This window comes from Onychomys torridus, chromosome 14, assembly GCF_903995425.1.
Source record: "Onychomys torridus chromosome 14, mOncTor1.1, whole genome shotgun sequence".
Taxonomy (NCBI): Eukaryota; Metazoa; Chordata; class Mammalia; order Rodentia; family Cricetidae; genus Onychomys; species Onychomys torridus.
This window is the reverse complement of record NC_050456.1, coordinates 26,243,898-26,262,599: the sequence shown is the minus strand read 5'-3', so window position 1 is coordinate 26,262,599 and position 18,702 is coordinate 26,243,898. Positions and strand designations below refer to the sequence as shown.

At 37.3% G+C, this 18,702-nt stretch overlaps 1 protein-coding gene across 6 annotated transcripts in view; it reads right to left on the bottom strand.

The window, feature by feature from the left end:
• Mipol1 (mirror-image polydactyly 1) overlaps positions 1–18,702 on the bottom strand; it is a 310,896-nt gene that overhangs the window by 181,681 nt on the left and 110,513 nt on the right. For all 6 annotated transcript variants that reach the window (XM_036206363.1, XM_036206364.1, XM_036206359.1 and 3 more), the window contains exons 6-7: positions 16,302–16,335; positions 15,872–16,042 (exon numbers count right to left, since the gene is read on the bottom strand). In XM_036206363.1, the coding sequence (XP_036062256.1) occupies positions 15,872–16,042; positions 16,302–16,335 (205 nt within the window). The remainder of the gene's footprint in view (positions 1–15,871; positions 16,043–16,301; positions 16,336–18,702) is intronic.

The window sequence follows — 18,702 nt, the reverse complement described above, 5'->3', positions numbered from 1 at the left end:
ACACACAAAATTTGTAGGATGTACCAAAATCAATGTGTGAAAAGTAATTGTGTTCACAAAAAATCAACTGGAAGACTCAGTCAGTATTCTAAATTGCCAAACTCCCTTTAGCTCATCTGAATTCCTGTTAAAATTATCAAGGTTTTCTTTCCTTTTTTGTGGAAAATGATGAGTTGAACAACTATAGCTAATGAAATACTGTAGGAAAATAGCAATGCTAGATTATTGCACCATCATAAATTAAGACAGAAAAATGCTGTCACGGATACTTAACATACTTCAGGAATAAAAAAAAGTTACATCAATGCAAGAAAATGGAGTTGAGAAACAGATCTATGTACATATCCACCTGTATACCTACAAGGGCTCCATTGTAAGTCACTAAGCAAGGAATCCAAATTTACAGCTTTATAAATATGTGGATCTGGGTCAAACCAACTGGACATTCATATGAAGAAATAGCATGAATGATTATACAAAAACTAACCAAAACAGTGAAATCTATATGTGAAATTTAACACAATCTCACATCTACAAGAAATTATAGAAGAATGTCTTCACTATTCTAAGAATTGGAAGAGTTTCTTAACCAGGCACAGAATGGACTAGTCAGGAGAGGAAAAGTGATAAACTGAATTTCATTAAAATTAAATTTTGTTATAAAAGTAGCATTCAGATGGCTGGCAACCAAAAGTGCCATACCTAGCACTTTTCAATTTGACAGAAATAAAGACAAATGTCACATTAAAAAAAAAAGTAGCATTAAGAGAAAAAATGCAATAAAATGACAAACTGCTAAATTTAGTAATGGGCAGATATCTTGAATAGACTGAAAGATATCAAATGACCAATGTAGATGTGAAAAATTAGTCAATATCATTAGTCACAAGGAATATACAATTTAAAGCCATAAAGAAATATGATTAAATATCCACCTGAATGATGAAAAGTAACCCAAATAATACCAAGTGTTAACAAACTGGTACACTAAATTTGGGAAAATATTTGGAATTGTCTACTAAACCTATTCTCCCCAGCTAATCATCTTCTTTGAGTACAATATACACCTATTATGGTTAGCTGAGGAGAATGGGTTTAATTTAGTAGGCACACACCAAGAGAAATGAAGCTTATATCCTATATGTATAAAAATATCTACAAGTTCAAAGGGAAATAACACAAATTTCAGCCAACCAATAAATACATAAATAAATCATAGCAAAATAGCAACAAAGGAACACAACACCATGAAGAAGATAAAGTACTGATAAATATAACAACACAGAGCAAAGATTATTCTTTTTTTGTTTTGTTTTGTTTTGTTTTGTTTGTTTATTTGAGACAGGATTTCTCTGTGTAGCTTTGCGCCTTTCCTGGAACTCACTCTGTAGACCAGGCTGGCCTCGAATAGAGATCCGCCTGCCTCTGCCTCCCGAATGCTGGGATTAAAGGCAGGCACCACCACTGCCCGGCTGTTTTGCTTTTTAAAATAAATATTTTGTTAATTCTTTGACAATTTAATATATTTTGATCATATTCTCCTCCAACTCATCTTCCTTTTAATTTCTACCAGAGAATCCCATCTCCCCACCTCATTTTGTGTATGGTTCCATTTTGTCCTTTTATTGAACATATATGTTTCTCACATAATATATCCTGACTATGACCTCCCCTCCCTCCTCTCTCCCAGTTCCTTTCCACCTCCCCTCCCATCCAGATCCACTCCCTTTCTCTCTCTTGTTAAAAACAGTCTTCTTAAGGATAATAATAAAAGAAAACATAGTAAGGTAAAACAAAAGCTAACACATTGCAGTTGGACAAAACAGACAAACAGAAGGAAAAGATCCCAGGAGAATGCATGAGAATTGAAGATGCACTCATTCATACGCTGAGGAATTCCATAAACAAACACTAAAGTAGAAGCCATAAGGTAATGCAGAGGACCTGGTACAGACCTGTGCAGGCTCTGTGTGTGCTGCCACAGTCTATATGATGTCATTTGTACTGGGATAATCTTTTTGTAGGATGAGTCTCTGGTTTACCTCACCCACAAAAGGCACTTTCTGAGTGGTTTAATAAAGATCTGAAAGTCCAATAGTTAGGCAGGATTTCCAGGCAGAGGTAGTAACTCTGGGAAAGAATTTAAGAGGAGATATTCATCAGCCAGTCATGGAGGAAGCTGGATGTATGGTACTGAGGAGCGGTAATGAGCCATGTGGCAGAATGCAGATTAATAGAAAGGGGTTAATTTAAGTTTTAGGAGCTGGTTTGGAGTAAGCCTAAGCTAAGGCCAAGCTTTCATATTTAATAAGAAGTCTCTGTGTCATTATTCGAGAGCTGGTGGTACAAAGAAAGTCCTACTATACATATGAGATTTGACTATGTTGATTGAGGATATTGTTTTCTTGGAGTCCTCCATCCTCTAGCTCACACTTTTCCCTCCTCCTCTTTCATGGGGTTCTCTGGGCTTTGAGGGAAGGGACCTGATTGTCATTCCTTCAATGTGAAGTTTAAAATGTGAAATATGACATCAATGACAGAAGTAAAGAGTATTATTATTCCTTATTTCCTAAGGAATTCTGACTAGAAGATAAATGAGGAACTTTATATAAATACTAGAATTAGTCTCTGTGGATGTGGAAGCTGCTGGCATAGCTGTGTACATATGTAAAAAGCCAACAATTCACTTAATTGTTACTTGTTTACTTTACTGTAAAAAGGTGTAGCACGATAAAAAATACAGAGAACATTAAGCGTTCATTGAGCATAGCAATTGTATTTATTCATGTGTTCATTCTTGTTTATGTCTCATCTCATCTTTCTTGAGTCATATTATGCCCCCATAGCCTACATATCCAGCAAGACATCTTCCTCAAAAAAATATCATTTTCTGTATTAGCACAGAACTTAAACGTTTAAACATTTCAAACTGCCTAGAGAATAAAGTTTGTCTAAGTCTATATTCCATAGTACTTTATTCACCCAAAGACTTCCTGAATAACAATTTAATAACATTTTTAAATACAATTTTTTCAAACTAAAGGTAAATTTATTAGATATAATGTTATAGAATGACTCCAGATGACAGATGTGCTAGAATCCCTGAATGAACTGGCATCACCCAAAGTAAAGATAAAGATCCTGAAAACAAATATACCTACATGAGGTTACAGAGAGAACTTCAAAATCCATATATACAGAACTGAATGTGGAGATTACAAAAGTATGACCTTATGTAGAATACCAATAACCAGAGCTATGGAATATTTCCCAAAATCAGGATACTTCATTCAATATACTATCCCCAAACTGGAATCACAACATTAATTTTATCATACATCTTGACTAGAAACCTAGGATAGTGGACAAATCCTGAATTCCTATTTACTATGGATGTAAATGCAAGAACTTAAGAGTAAATGTGCAAATACATCTGAAATCAGCTTTTTCTCAGTTTCTTGGTGATATCTATGCATTTTTATTTGCAGAAGACACCTTATTGACTACTAAGGGCAGCATAAGGAACCTTGCAGTGTAAAAGAATAGGCCCCTCTCTGAAGCAGCTGTATTCACTCTTGGGGAAACATGCTTAATCAAGTAACTGTGGTCCACATTTCAAAGGAGAGAGAGGGCTGGAGCAGTTGCCAGCACACACATGGTGGGTCACAACCATTATACCTCCACCTCAGGGAATCTTATTCCCCCTTGTGGCCTCTTCAGGCACCAGGCACACACACAGCACACAGAAAATCATATATGCAAAAACACTCCTGCACAACAAACATTCATAAAATGAAAACAATAAATCTAAATGAATTTCAATTATATTCAATGATCTTTTCACTCTGAGGTACTTTTCCTAAGGATAGAAATATGGATGTAGGTAATATTTTAGTTACAAATTTTTTTCCATTTTGTCAAAACAGAAAGACCATGATCACTTTCCCAGTGATAGGTTAGTTGAACAAATCTTAACACTCTCACATTGTGGAATTATTAGATGTAGAAATTATAAAAATCTAAATGAAAACCATGATTGAAAGCAGTTGTTTAATATGTATTGAAAAGAAAATGAATGTGATTATTTCTAGGCAGTGAATTTATGGGGATTTCTCTCTTCCTTTCTGTTTATCTGTACTTTCTCAAGTTATCTATACTTTTTAAAAGTTTCTATTTAACAGTATAAATTTATATTAAGGAAAATGAAAGGTAATTATAATTGATACAATGGTAACATATGTTGGCAAGACAAAAAGGAAAAACACACAAATTTATGATATATAGAAAAGTGAATCAATAAAGTAATAAAGAAAAAATATGAATTTTTGTAGTCGCTATAATAATGTTCAATTTTTCCTAATTTTTGTGAAGTTCTAAATATTTTAATTTGTTTTCTTTCAAGTATGACTTCCGATAATTTAACACATTATTTTGCATCTTTTGTATATTATGTACTACATTAATTATAAGGAATAGAAAGTGAAGACAAGAGAGAGCTTAAGACACTAGGTTATCTGATTATTTTCTTTGCTAAATGGAAATTAACTTCGATGTCACTGTCCAAGATTGTGGATTTTCCATTCACGTGGATTAGTTAATTTAGGCTGAGCTACCTAATCTCAACCTGCCCATTACTGACCTTTGGTTTCACAAAATATCAAGTGAAAAATTCATAATTGGCCAAGGATTGTTTTAGTATGGAGTTTTGAAATGTAAAATGTGTGTCAGTTTATATTAACTTCTCAGATTTATGCTTTTGTACTTGTTACATAAAGAGAAAATTCTTTGCAAATGTTAGATTACTCATTTATTGCCCCTAGGTACATTCTTTTTGCCATTTCCTTATCTGCCTTGCTGGCTATGTGATACATTCAGGATTTACTCTCCTGTAAATCTATACAGCCTTACACAAAAACAAGTTTGGAATACACTGGCTTCCTTTGCATTATATATGTGCATGTGCTGCATGCATGGATGAGCTTATGTATATGTGGGTGCATCCCCTGCAGGGGAAGCCAGAGGTTGATGCTTCACTACTTTATGTTTTTGAGGCATGGTCTCCCACTAATCCTGAAAGTCGCTGTTTTGGCTAGAGGGGCTGCCCAGAGCCCCTGGATGTGTCTGCCTCTGCCCCATAACACAGGATTTCCAGAGAGCTGCTACCACACCACCTGACTTAAAAAAAAAAAAAAAAAAAAAAAAAAAAAAAAAAAAAAAAAAAGACAAAAACCATGGGTACTGGGAGGCAAGCCAAAGTCTTCAGGCAGTACAGCAAGCAGTTTACTTACTGAGCCAGGTCCCCAACCTTAATACTTAACATTCCTTTCCCTTTTTCCACAACAGACCTGATGGCTCATGGCTATAGTGACTGGTTCTTCTCCACTGAAGCCCCAGGCTTCTTGTAATCAATTCTCTAGAGAAGCTGCCACAACAGAGATGCAAATGCTGAGACAGGAAATCAGACAATACCTGATTTTTAAAAACAAATTCACTTCTCTAATTCTCAAGTGTGCATTACGCTTTGCCTAGAAAATCTGCGTTTTTTTGGATATGTTCATTATACACCAAGAAAACTATTCTCACCTGGCTTTACTTTATAACCCTCAATTAATCAATTTAACATCCTCACTCAGAAAAGGACAGACACCTCAGCTGTATCTTCCTACTACTAAATTTATGAACTTGCTGGCACAGGAACCCTCAAGTTCTTTTTGGAACTTCCTAGATTCCTAACAAACCCATTTCTTCATGTGTCGTTTTTTTTTCTATAGTCTGTCTACTTTCCATCTACATGTTTATACCAACACTCACTATTGCAATTCTCTCCCTTAGAACATCTCTGCTCACTTCCTCTTCCTACTACCTCTCATTAAAAAATAAATACAAACTCGCCTGAGACTTTGCATAAACTTTTCTACTCAACATTATCCTTCTACATCCATTACAGGGAGGCAAAAGTATTGTGTATATCCACTGTGTTTCCCTCCTCATTTTCCATTTTCCTACTGAACCACACTATTTGGTTTGTCTTGAACTAAATCTTGTAGAAGCCTTCAACATCACTCACATGACCGATTCTTTTTTCTGCTTTACCCTCCTATGCCTTATAAGAAAACAACCATCTCATTTCACTTCCTTGAGTATCCCTAACACTCTCATTAGTTTACTTCAGTTGACATTCTGTTTTGATGCTACTTTGCCAACTGCTAGCACATGCTACAGATGTTGGTCATGTGCTCTGTTCTTCTAGATTGTTGTAGTGGCACAGATTAAATTAACTATATGCTGTGCTGATGACCCAATAGTCAAGTCTTTGGTTAATACTTATTTTTATCAATATTACTTTCCCTTACTAAACATTTTTATTCTCCCCCAAAACATCTTTCATCACAATAGCAAATATCATCAGTGTTTGAGCCCAAATAATGGAGGTCAGCCATGCCCTTCTGTTCCGTTCTGCCCAAATCCAATCTATCTTCAAAGTTCTATTCATAGAGTTTTCAAAATCTTTCCCAAATAGGTTCCCTTTTCTAGATCTGGTTTTGTTCCTCTAAGCAAGACACCAGTGTTACCTGTCATGAGACTAGTCCAATGCTTTTTCTCTTGTTAATAGCTTCTAGCTTACACAATGGTTGTCCTGCTAATAAAGACCAACTTGTAGTGGGTACCTGTTCCACCTATGACCTTGAGGTACCAGCCCCTAGGGCATGGCCTTGGGGATAGCTTATGACTTGAGGGGCAGGTATGCCTGGTCTCTTCTCTCCTTCTTTTGGGCCTGGACAGTGTGGACTGACTCAGGCAGCAGAAGCAGTGTAGAATTAGCTACCAGTCCTCTAGGACTCTGCCACTATTTTGCCTATCCTGTTTAGTGAGTTGTTCTCCCCAATTTATATCATAATAAACTCTCTAATACCCCTTCATCAGACTCCCTTGGATTTTTCATTATACTTACTTAAAGGACAATTCAGATCTGTCCCTTGCCTGTGTCTTTACTTCATCACCCACCAATAAAATCCACCCTTATAATACTTCACTTGAATATAAATTAGGTGTTTTCATTGACAACTTAAATGTATTAGCTTCTTTGTCACAGGGTACTGTTGATTACTTCTTTTCTGAAGGAATGTTATCTCTACAGTTCTTTGCATGGCTGAATCCTCTTCTTTCTGTCGTGGAATATTATGTTAACTGTGTAAAGATGTGTTACATTTGTTTATGCTGTGGACTATTACTTGAACTGTGTACAGGTGTGTTACATATTTTTATGCTGCATTTGTTCAATAATGTGAGGATGTGTGTTTAATTATGTAAAGATGTATTGCATTTGTTTCACCTTGCCTCCTTAAGGTGCCTGATTGGTCTAATAAAGAGCTGAATGGCCAATGACTAGGCAGAGGTGGATAGGTGGGGCTGGTGAGCAGAGAGAATACATAGGGAACTAGAAAAGAACAAGAGAAAGAAAGTGAGAAAGAGAGGGACACGCCCAGGCCCAGCTAGCCAGGCAGCCACCAGCCAGTCAGATGTGAGAAGTAGTGGAAGTAAGATATACAGAAGGAAGAAAGTTAAAAACCCTCAGGCAAGGGTAAAGAGAAACAGGTTAATTTAAGTTAAAAGAGCTAGCTAGAAATGAGCCTAAGCTAGGCCAAGCATTCAAAACTAATAAGTCTCTGTATCATGATTTGAGAGCTGGGTGGCGGCCCAAAAGAAGCCTTGTACAAACCACAGTCTTTCTCCATTATTTTGTTTTAATTACAGCACTACCTGATAATACTTTTATTTGTTTATGCAATTCCTATATCTCATTACAAAATTATAAGTTCTACAAGAGTTAAAACCATTTATCGTTGGATGATGGTGACCATGGTATTACTGTTGAGATCTAATACAAGGCACATAATTGGCACTCAGTAGAACATGAACCAATGAAAAATATTTCACCATTTTTATTTATTACACTTTGAAACAGATAAAAAAACTGTCCATTTATTCACCAGTCAAATAAAGCTAATTAAGTTCAAGGGTTCAACAATTCAGTACATATATAGTTAGTACCTACAATGTCAAGGGACTATCAAAAACAAAATACACAAAAATAGTTCCAATCTCCATGGTAGAAAATATAATAGCCATAAAATGAACTAATTATAGTATGTTATGGTAAGTGCTGTAACAGGATACAAAGTAAAGTGCAGGAAGAAAGGACAGTCATCAATATTATTTCATGTGAGCAAAATTCATGGAAAAAATATTTAAATTGGTCTTAAAATATAGGGCAGAGGAAGACTGATCAGAGAAAGTATGCTCCAGTGACAGGGATAACCATGTTAAAGCCAAAACAGATTTCTAAAACGGCAGGTCAGTGTGCTTTCCCTGTTGATCAAATGTCTCCCTAGAGTTTTGTTTTCATTTCTGTGTTGGATTTACTAGAGCTGAAGCTTGGTGTTTGGTATGGGCTTGTGGCTTATAGAGAGACAGATCTGGTTATGAACTGCTTAGCTGAATTTCCTTAATTACCCTGATGATAACCCCCTGATTTCTTTCTGCCTTTTTTACTTGTCAGCTCTAGACACAAAGGAGTTGTCACCTGCAATATTTATTCTAGCCTGAGCAAAATGAAGCCACTAAATTACCCAAAAAAGGTGTTTATTATATCCAATACAAGTAAAGTATTAAATGATTTAGAAACATTTCAGAGACTAGATAACCCAGACAGGGAACAATCAAATGCTACCGGTTTAAAACAAAACAACAAAAGCCAAGTATCAATAAAATGACTCCTAATGTCATTCTGCTATACTCATAGATCAGTGCCTTGCTCAGCCATCATCAGAGACTAACCTAAAACTAACTTAATTTCTCCAGATCCCCAAGGGAAAAAAAATGCGCTCCTGTCACTAAAGCTAAGAATCTCCACCAGGCTGGGCGGCAGTGGCACATGGCTTTAATCCCAGAACTCGGGAGGCAGAGCCATGTGGATCTCTGTGAGTTCAAGGCCAACCTGGTCTACAGAGCGAGATCCAGGACAGGCACCAAAACTACACTGAGAAACCCTGTCTGTTTAAAACAAACAAACAAACAAACAAACAAACAAAAAAAGAACAGAATCTCCACCAGATCCTTTAATTCTGTTGTTGCTTATTGATATCTAACAGAGCCAACTATGTCTCTTTGCACAACTAGCAAACTATTAAGGAAATAATCAGTAACATGATATTTGAATATACTTGAAATAATTTATCTGTGAAATCTTGAAACTTATACTAGTACCAATGGCTAGGCATATAGAGAAGAAGGATATAGGACTGAACTGAAAATTAGCCATAAATAGACTCCTTAACTTAGTAGTTTATTTTATTTCCAGAGCACTACAAAATTCTTAAGTATTTGATTCTGCAAAAATACTTCTATTTAACAATCAAAATGCCTTATAAATTAGGTTCAGTGGTTTAGTTATGGGCCAAATGCATCTTCTATAGGAAATTTGGTCTCCATGTGGCAATGTTAGGGAGGGTAAAACTTTTGAGGGATGGAGCCAAATGAAAGGTTGTTAGTTCACTTTGAGACCTATTATTGGAAGAGATTAACATAGCTAGCTCTGTGGCACACATCCACCAGATTCTATAAGATGTAGTTCTTTTAGAAAGTGCAAAGTTAGCACATGAATCTCTCAAACTTGCTGTCTAACCATGTGATCTCTTCTACAAAGTACTTCTATTACTCAAAAGATGAGGCCACCCAACCTTGAACTTGCAGTCTACAAAAACTATATGTAAATACAACTCTATTTATTAAGTACTCAGCCTCACTTATTTTGTTACAGTATCAGGAAATGGACTAGAGCATATGGAATGATAAAGTGAAAGATCCAACAAATCATCTGGAGAAATGGAAGTGCCAGCTCTATCTTTCAACTCCAGGCATTTCTGCAATTTATTTAACATACAAGCATGAACTGATCAAATGACAAAAAAGAAAGGATGAAGAGTTGGTGTGTAAGATGTCTTGTGGATCAAATAAAATGCTAATTATAAATAATTTACACTATGGAACAGGGAGCACAAAGAACTTAAGAGTCAGAAACCAAGAATGTGGGAGCTCACAGAGGCTTCCTAGTGAGATTACTCAAGGTAGAAGAATCTGAGCTTGCTTTACTCAGCAGGGCTTCATAAAGAGATAATTTGGCCACAGATGTATTTACCAGGTATTTGGAAGGGACTACACTTGGCTTTATGGTGTGCTCTGATCTTGCAAGGGGGAGGCCTTTTGCCTATCCCCTTGGCATATTATAAAAAACCCTTTAGAATAAGGGATGAGGCTGGTGGGTATTGACCCAGGCCCTCCCACAGCTATCCTATGTTTCTGTCTTTCTTCTCCTTGGCTAGGTCTGACTTTCTGTCTGATATTTCTTAATTCCTCTGTCCTCCACCAAGAGCCCTTCAATAGGTGGGAGCAGGTCAGAGCTGGACCTACAGACTCACAGATAGCACCCTCAATATGGGACTTGGGTATGGAAGACAAAGAGAAGGAACATCATGGAGCAGGGGGCATGCCTGGTAATGAATTAAAGGTGGTGATATTCTAATCTTCAGTAGTAAAAATGTAAATATAAAGCAGAGTAGTTAAAGTTAGGCTGCAGCAAGTATCTCTCTAAATTTGGAAAAAGGTTTTGGGGAAGTGGAGAATATAGGCTTTAGGTCTAGGAATATAGTGAAGGTTCAATATAAAGTAATTTAGAGTACAGTAGTTCTTTCCTGAGCACAGAAACAACCTGGGAGGCAGAAAGCAGCATCCAGGACTGAACAGACACTGCTTCAGACAGCTTCAGAAGTCCCCACCACAAGCAGCAGCAGCAGCCAGGCAGCAGCAGCTGAGACCCATGGGGTGGGGGTCAAGTTCACAGACAGCAGACTCCCAGAGCCAGCACAGACAGCAGGGTTCTGCACACTTCCTGCCACTGCTGAGCCACCAGACAGCTAGCTGGATGAAATGGCTTGCGGCTACATGCAACCTTGACCAGCCCAGCAGAGATGCAGCAGTGCTGCTAGAAAGGCAAACATCAGGCAGCGTCAGTGACTTGGAGTGCAGCAGAAACTTTGGACCCCAGCGACCAGAGCAGATCTGTCACCAGTAGCCAGAGTCCCCTAAGGCCAGAGCCCAGCAAGGGATAACCCTGGAGAGCAAAGAGGCAGCTGGAGAGTACAGAGTGTTGTGGCAGCTGTCCAAGAGACAAAGCCTCCAGAGAAAGATGCCCTGGGGTGCACACCAGGAGGGCCAGGGAACAGCTGCCTTTGAGTCTGTGTGTGTGTGTGTGTGTGTGTGTGTGTGTGTGTGTGTGTGTGTGTGCGCGCGCGCGCGTGCGCGCTTTTAAGGACACAGAGGTAGGCCTGACTACTTGGAGCAACAATGAGTGGGGAAGCCCTGTGGTGGTCAGGCAGCATCCCCAAGAGCAGAACAGTGGCAGAGAAGTGGGAGACCCTGGGGAAAATTGCTGGCTGACAGGACTCCTGGGTGGGATGAGCCCTGGCATGGAGAGAGCAACAGAGGTTTTTTAATCCTCCCTGCAATGAAACGTACAGGGTCTGAGTACCTTTCAGCAGTGTGCTGCAGCAGTACTCCAGGCTGAATGGCGGAGACTCACTGGAGGCCAGCCTTAGCTCCCAGCGGCAGGGTGAAGCAATTGGCTGTACAAACTCTGGGACTGGAGTGCTGGATGCAGAGCCACAGGTAGGGCAGGTAACTGGACCCCAAGAAGCTGGAGCTCTCAGCAGCTGGGTTTCCTCCAGGGCCCTGGGTGCTGATAGACAGCTGTGGCTCATAGCAGCTGGGAGGTAGTTTGAGCAGTTGTGACATGAGGCAGTAGGGAGCCTTTGGGCCTCAGGATACAGGGTCTCTGGGCTGGTGATCTGGAGATGATTGACAGACCAGGACTGTAAAAAAAAGCAGACTGGGAGCCAGCAGCTAAAGTCATGCACCTTCTGTTTGCTGGCGGCAGGCAAATGCATGGCTCCTTTAAGAGACAGTTTCCTGGTTCAGCTGGCTGCAAGGAGAACTCTTTTGAGAGGTCTGCAGAGGCTCAGTTACTGTGACAGCCACCTTTTCCCTATCTGTGGCAGAGTTCCTAGGGTAAGACTGCTATAAAATGTTGCCATACTGAAAGTGAAGTTTCAAAGACTGATGTTTGAACTGAATTGTTGCATTCAAGGAAAATGCAAAAATAAATTGGTTATGAGTTTGTGTGTATTTTGAACTTTATAACTGGTATCAGAAAACTTTCAGCAGAACTTTAAGACTGTACTAGAACTGTCATTTTGAAATTTTCAGACTTAAGAAATGGGATGGACAGGAGTGATTCAATTGCAATGGGACAGTTATGATTTTACTTATGCATATAGACTCTGTCAAATGTGATGACTTATGAGTTATTTTGTGTATGCATATATGTTTTATTAACTGTGGTAACTCATGAACTGTTTTGTATAAAAGTGGAATTGTTTTGTTGTAGGAATAGAGAAATTTAATTTTTCTACCCAGGCTCAAGATGAAGCTTAAAAAATTATAAAGAAAGGGGGGAGTTAATATTCCTCAGTATCTTTTTAAAGTTTCTTGTTCCCTGAGTGGATTAATGTTGGCCTGTGTTAATGAACCCTATGTTTTGTTAGCAAGAAATGCAAAGAGTTCTATTGAGAGATTGCTTTTGGATGTTTGTTAAATTTGTAAAGTGTAACAAGTTTTATTGAGAGTTTGCTTTTGGATATAAGTTTGTAAGAACTGTAATTATGTATAGTAATATTCATGCTAGAATTATGTTAACCTTGTTAATGTTGATGACCCATGGCATGATGATGCTAAGAGTTTATAGATTTAATACAGTTGCATCAGGAGCTTATTGATTTATTTGAAGCAGTTGCATCAGGAGTTTATTGATTGCTTTGATGTGGTTGCATCAGGAGTTTACTGATGGATTTGATGTGGTTGCATCCAGAGTTTATTGATTTATTTGAAGCAGTTGCATCAGGAGTTTACTGATTTATCTGATGTGGTTGCATTAGGAATGTATTGATTTAAGAAAGGGCTTGGTGCAGCTAAGACTTCTGTAGTCATCTTAGACCCATTCAAAAATGTCATTTTATCTTTATCATACTCTATTCCATTACTGGGAAATGTGGCATCCATAGGGAGCAGGAATAAAGCTATGATAATTCCAGGTACTTGTAAGCTCTTAGTGTAAAGCTGATTTGGAGCTGAATAAAGTTAAACTCTGTCCCCTCACTTTGTGTTATTAAGAAGAGAGACCTGTAGGAACCCACAGAGGCTTCCTAGTGAGAACTTAGTCAAGGTTGAAGAATCTGAGCTTGCTTTACCCAGCAGGGCTGTGTAAGGAGATGATTTGGCCACGGGTGTGTTTACCAGGTATTTGGAAGGGTCTACACTTGGCTGTATGATGCACTTTGATCCTGCAAGGGGGAGGTCTTTTGCCTCTCCCCTTGGCATATTATAAAAAGCCCTTTTCAATAAAGGATGAGGCTGGTGGGTATTGACCCAGGCCCTCCCAAAGCAATCCTGTGTTTCTGTCTTTCTTCTCATCAGCTAAGTCTCTCTTTCTATCTATCATTTCTTAATTCCTCTCTCTTCCACCTAAGGGCCCTTCAAAAGGTGGGAGCAGATTGAAGCTGGACTCTCACAGCCTCCCACACAAGAAGAATTGCTGTGAAATATTGTCATGGTAAGACATAGTTGCTCCAATCAGAAACCCAAAGCAGATGTGGATGACTGCACTTGTTTGAGCAAGAATGGGCTCTTTAATAATCACATATGAGGAAAGTGGATGCAGAGAGCCCTATCCTTCCCTGATGAGTTATTGACTATTGATAGAATAAGAGAAAGAGAATATTGTGACCCCATTACCACACTCCATTGGGTAGTTCTAATCCATTTGTAACACAGATAGCCCTAGTTAATCTCTCTCTCTCTCTCTCTCTCTCTCTCTCTCTCTCTCTCCCCCTCCCACTCTCCCTCTCTTTGACCTTCTCTTTTTCACACACACATGTGGTGATATTGTGTTCCCCAAAATATTGTATACCCTAATAAACGTATCTGGGGTCAGAGAATAGAACAGCCACTAGATATAGAGGCCAGATAATGGTGGCACACACGCCTTTAATCCTATCACTTGGGAGGTAGAGATCCATCAAGATCTCTATGAGTTTAAAGCCACACTGGAAATAGCCAGGCATGATGACTCGCCTTTAATCCCAAGAAGTAATGACAGAAAGCAGAAAGGTATATAAGGTGTGAAATCCAGGAACTACGCTGGTTAAGCTTTTAGGCTTTTAGCAGCAGTTGAGCTGAGATTCATGCTGAATGAGGATGAGGACACAGAGGCTTCCAGTCTGAGGAAACAGGATCAGCTGAGAAACTGGTGAGGTGAGGTGGCTGTGACCTGTTCTTCTCTGATCTTCCAGCATTCACCCCAACAACTGGCCTTGCCTCAGGTTTGATTTTATTAATAAGACCATTTAAGATTCATGCTACACACACACACACACACACACACACACACACACACACACACCCATCATGAAACTAGGAAAGTAACTGGTAGTGGGTGGTGTAAACATGGGACTGGAGGGAGATAAGAGTAAGTAAAGGTAACAGTATCAGAATACATTATACATATATATGAAAGTGTTAAATAACAAAATTAGTTGATAAAAGAAGAGAGAACTGAAATTATGTGATATTGGTTGGTGATAATTATGGTGAGCCAAGGAAGCTAAGACAGATAAGGTAAGAAACAGACATGAAGAATTTGGGATTAAAAGAGTCAGTAAGATCCACTGAAACAGTACTAGTGACATTGAGAACTTGCTGGAATAATGCTCTGGAGAAAATGAACTAAGAAAGCTGGAGACCCTAAATGGAGATGCTTGAATTAGAGAATAGTAACAATCAGAACAGAAAATAAGCACAAGAAAAATGGCATAAAGAGCATGGCACACAGTAGGTAGAGGAAATAAGAAGCTGGTAATATTGACAGGAGTAGAAGGAAGAAAGAAACATTGAAACAGATTCTGAAAAGGTCACAAAGCAAGGGCTGTACCATCATGTATGTGTTAACTGCAGCCACAGTGCATATGAGCAGTGTTGTCTTGTGCATGATTTCAGAGTTGTGCCTGGGAAAGACAGAAGGACAAAGATCAAAATACATAAGGAGGAATCAGCATGCAGGCCCAGGGGTGTAACTGTTGTGGAGGACAACCTGAAACTCATTAAAAGGATTGTGACAGACCCAGGATTCTCAAGAAAAAAATTCAGAATTGAATTAAAGCAAGAAGGTGCAAGTATGTCCGTCAAATAATATGCTAATTTTTGTCCCAAAATGTATCAACATAGGCTCTGGGAATAAAGACTAGAAGCCATAACAATAACAAAAAACCCAACAAACAAAAGTCTTAGCACATACAAAACTGCAATACAAATAAGAAATGTAGTATAAAAGTGATTAATTAATGCATGTATATTTTATTGCAGGCTAACATTTTATAAAATATTGCTTTACTAAGAAATTAATCACTAAATTATAAGATGCATATTCATAAAAGTGGTGCAGAAATTCAAATATTTTAATATATTTAAATATCGTGGTCTTGATTTTATACTACAAACTAGTGTGAATTAGATAGCAGATAAGAACAATGTAGTGTGTGTATGTGTGTGTGTGTGCAGTGTCACAAGGAAACACATTTCTTTATATGATAACATAAGATTCTAAGAGGGAAATAAAGACTATCTGAGCAAAATTCATGGTTTCAGGATTTTAGAACAGTGAGGGAAATGGCACCCACATGCTTTTCTGGGTACAAGCAGTTACCTGAGACAAAGCCGCATCCCGCTCTTCTATGACTGCATTCATTTCTTCTGCGGTTATTCTCCTTTTACACTCCTTGGTCTTGTAGATTCTATCCACAATTATAGCTCCATTCTTCTGAATAGCTATCCCAGTGTCTGCATTGTTTATTCTGCTCAGTAATTCCTGTAATGTCTACCAACACCATTATATGTTAGTCAGACATGAGGTTTTAATATATTTTATTTAATATAGGGTTTTAATTAATAGGCACATGTGAATTGTAAATTGACTGAGTGAAGTTATTGAATTTTCATATTGCAGCAAAGATGTACATTATTAGTGTGTCAATTCTTCTTTTTCCCACATCTTAGTTCTTGAAACCCACTCAATTGAACTTAAGCCTCTAAGATATAAGACTGACATCAAGAAATCTCCTCAGAGAATGGCTTACCATGTCATTTTCTTCAGGGTTAATATTTTCTAGCCTAGAAAAAGGGACACAGAAAGCCTGATCAGTAGCATTTCCTTAGTGCAGCAAAATGAGTTCGCTTTTTAAATCTTTAGAACCTCAAGTAATTTCATTCGACTCGTCTTTAGAGTCCGCCATGACACTGAACATATTAAAGTAGCACCTGCTCGACTCCATCTTCCAATAATGCTCTCTACCTTCTGCTCTGACTGCAGACTGTTAAGTTATTAATGTTTACTGCTATATATGACTACAAGGATCAAGTGTTCATACGTGTTTAGATGAAGAAAGTTCCCCAGTGACAGAAGCACTCCTTCTCATCATGATATTTATTCCTGTTCTTTCAATTCTGATCAGAAACTATTTCCTTTCTTTTTTGGACACTGACATAAGTGAAAACAAAGCAAGCATTTTTATTATGAAGTTTAACTATGATTCATCAAAAGCAATGACAAATAATTACACTAAATTAAATCTGAAAATCTATTTTTGCACCTGTTATACAAACACACCAAATATACAAGCTGACCAAAATTGGACCATACTTTAGATGAGTGTTTATTTTTCTGTTTTCATATTTTATGGAATCATTCAATTGAAAGAGAAAGACAATTTTCCTCTTCATAAATGCATTTTCTAATAAGAATTATCATGTTCATTGAAATGCTCGTTAATATGGATGAACTGAGTAAATGTACTAACAGAAAAGACATTCTAAGTGATATATCTTAGAAAACAGAATTTATGCAAAGATTAAATTAAGTAAATTAGAGAACAAATTGAGACGGATATTAGTAAATGACAATTATTATACTAAAATGTTTACAGATAAATTTCCCATCTTCAGAGGCCCTCTCCATATTTGCACTTTAGGGACTTAATATTTAGCACAAAAAAAGGATGATACTAAAAAATAATAGAGACAATTGATAAATATTCCACAAAATTGTTCCAAGTGTCACACTTGGGTAAATCTCATTGAAATCATGGAAACATTAGCTGTTTTTAAACATGGCGATTTAACAGAAAAACACACAAGCAGAAACCTCTATGGCTGTACACACTGGCATACTATGACTCAACAGTAAGATCTAGTGACCCTAATTACATACAACAGTGCCTCTCAAGCGTCTAGTAGCTGCTTCCATTCATATCTCCAGAGGAGCAAATATTCTTGTCTTTTATAGAGTTTCTCCAAATTCAATTACATTTTCAGACATACTACTTAATAAAATCTTGTTCAAAAAAAAAAAAGTAGCCACTTGTTTTGAACTCATTTCAAAAGCACAGCAGAAAATGACAATTCTTGCACTATGGTCACAGTGAAAATACTTGAATGTTGGTAGCATTTATCTTCACTTACTGGTGAGCAAAATAAATTTTCAACTGGAATCACATGTGGCAAAATATCTTAGTATTAAACTTTTGTAAGTGAAATCAAACTAAAAGCTGATCACTGTCGTTTCCAGAAAAATCAGTATGAATATTTAAATTTTTCATAGTTACTAAATACAAAATTAAAATGTGAAAGGATAGATGATAATCAATCATTTAGATTGGTAGACTTCTGGTAATCTATAAAAGATTTTGATAGTAATAAGCTTGCTGTTTTAGTTCCTACCAAATAAAAATAATTATTCAGGAAAGTTACCTAATTTGTATATCTGAGATAATCAACAGAACACAGCATATGTGGGATTTCTATGTAATATTTATAAGTTGTTTTGGGGTCTGGCAATATGAAAAACTGTTACTTTAAGGAGAGGAAAATAAAGAGTTCAAATGTTTTAAATGAGCAGCTTCACATTTTAGAAACAGTTGAGATAACTGAATTTAGTCTAGTATTAAAATAGCTAGTAATGAACAATTTTTAAGTTAAAATTGATTTATCAAACACTAAATAATTATAAGGCATGTGAAAGTATTTCTCAGACTTTAAAGAATTGTGTGATCAGTCCTAAAATAATATGTAATGATTTTTAATTTGCTAGTAAATAAACTTGGACTGTTTTAGTGAGCCTATGTACCAGATCTAACATGCTGAGTAGAAGTGAACAAAGCCAATCACTTTGCTGTTTGTTCTCAATCTTGTTCATTATTATTATTATGATGATGATGATGATGCATAATTAATCTGAGAAAAGCTTGAGATTTAAAAATCTGTATATGTTCATGCATGCATAATGTAAACTTATCAAAGACTGCCGTTCCTATTTCTCTTTTGCATATAAATTCTTGTGGATGTATTTATCACAGACATCAAATGTTAATGCCATAGTATCTCAATTAAGTTAAATAGAACAGGAATCAGTGAATTTTTTCTGTCAGGAGGCAGACACTAAATATTTTTGGATTAGCTTCTAGTCTCTGTCTCACCTCTTCC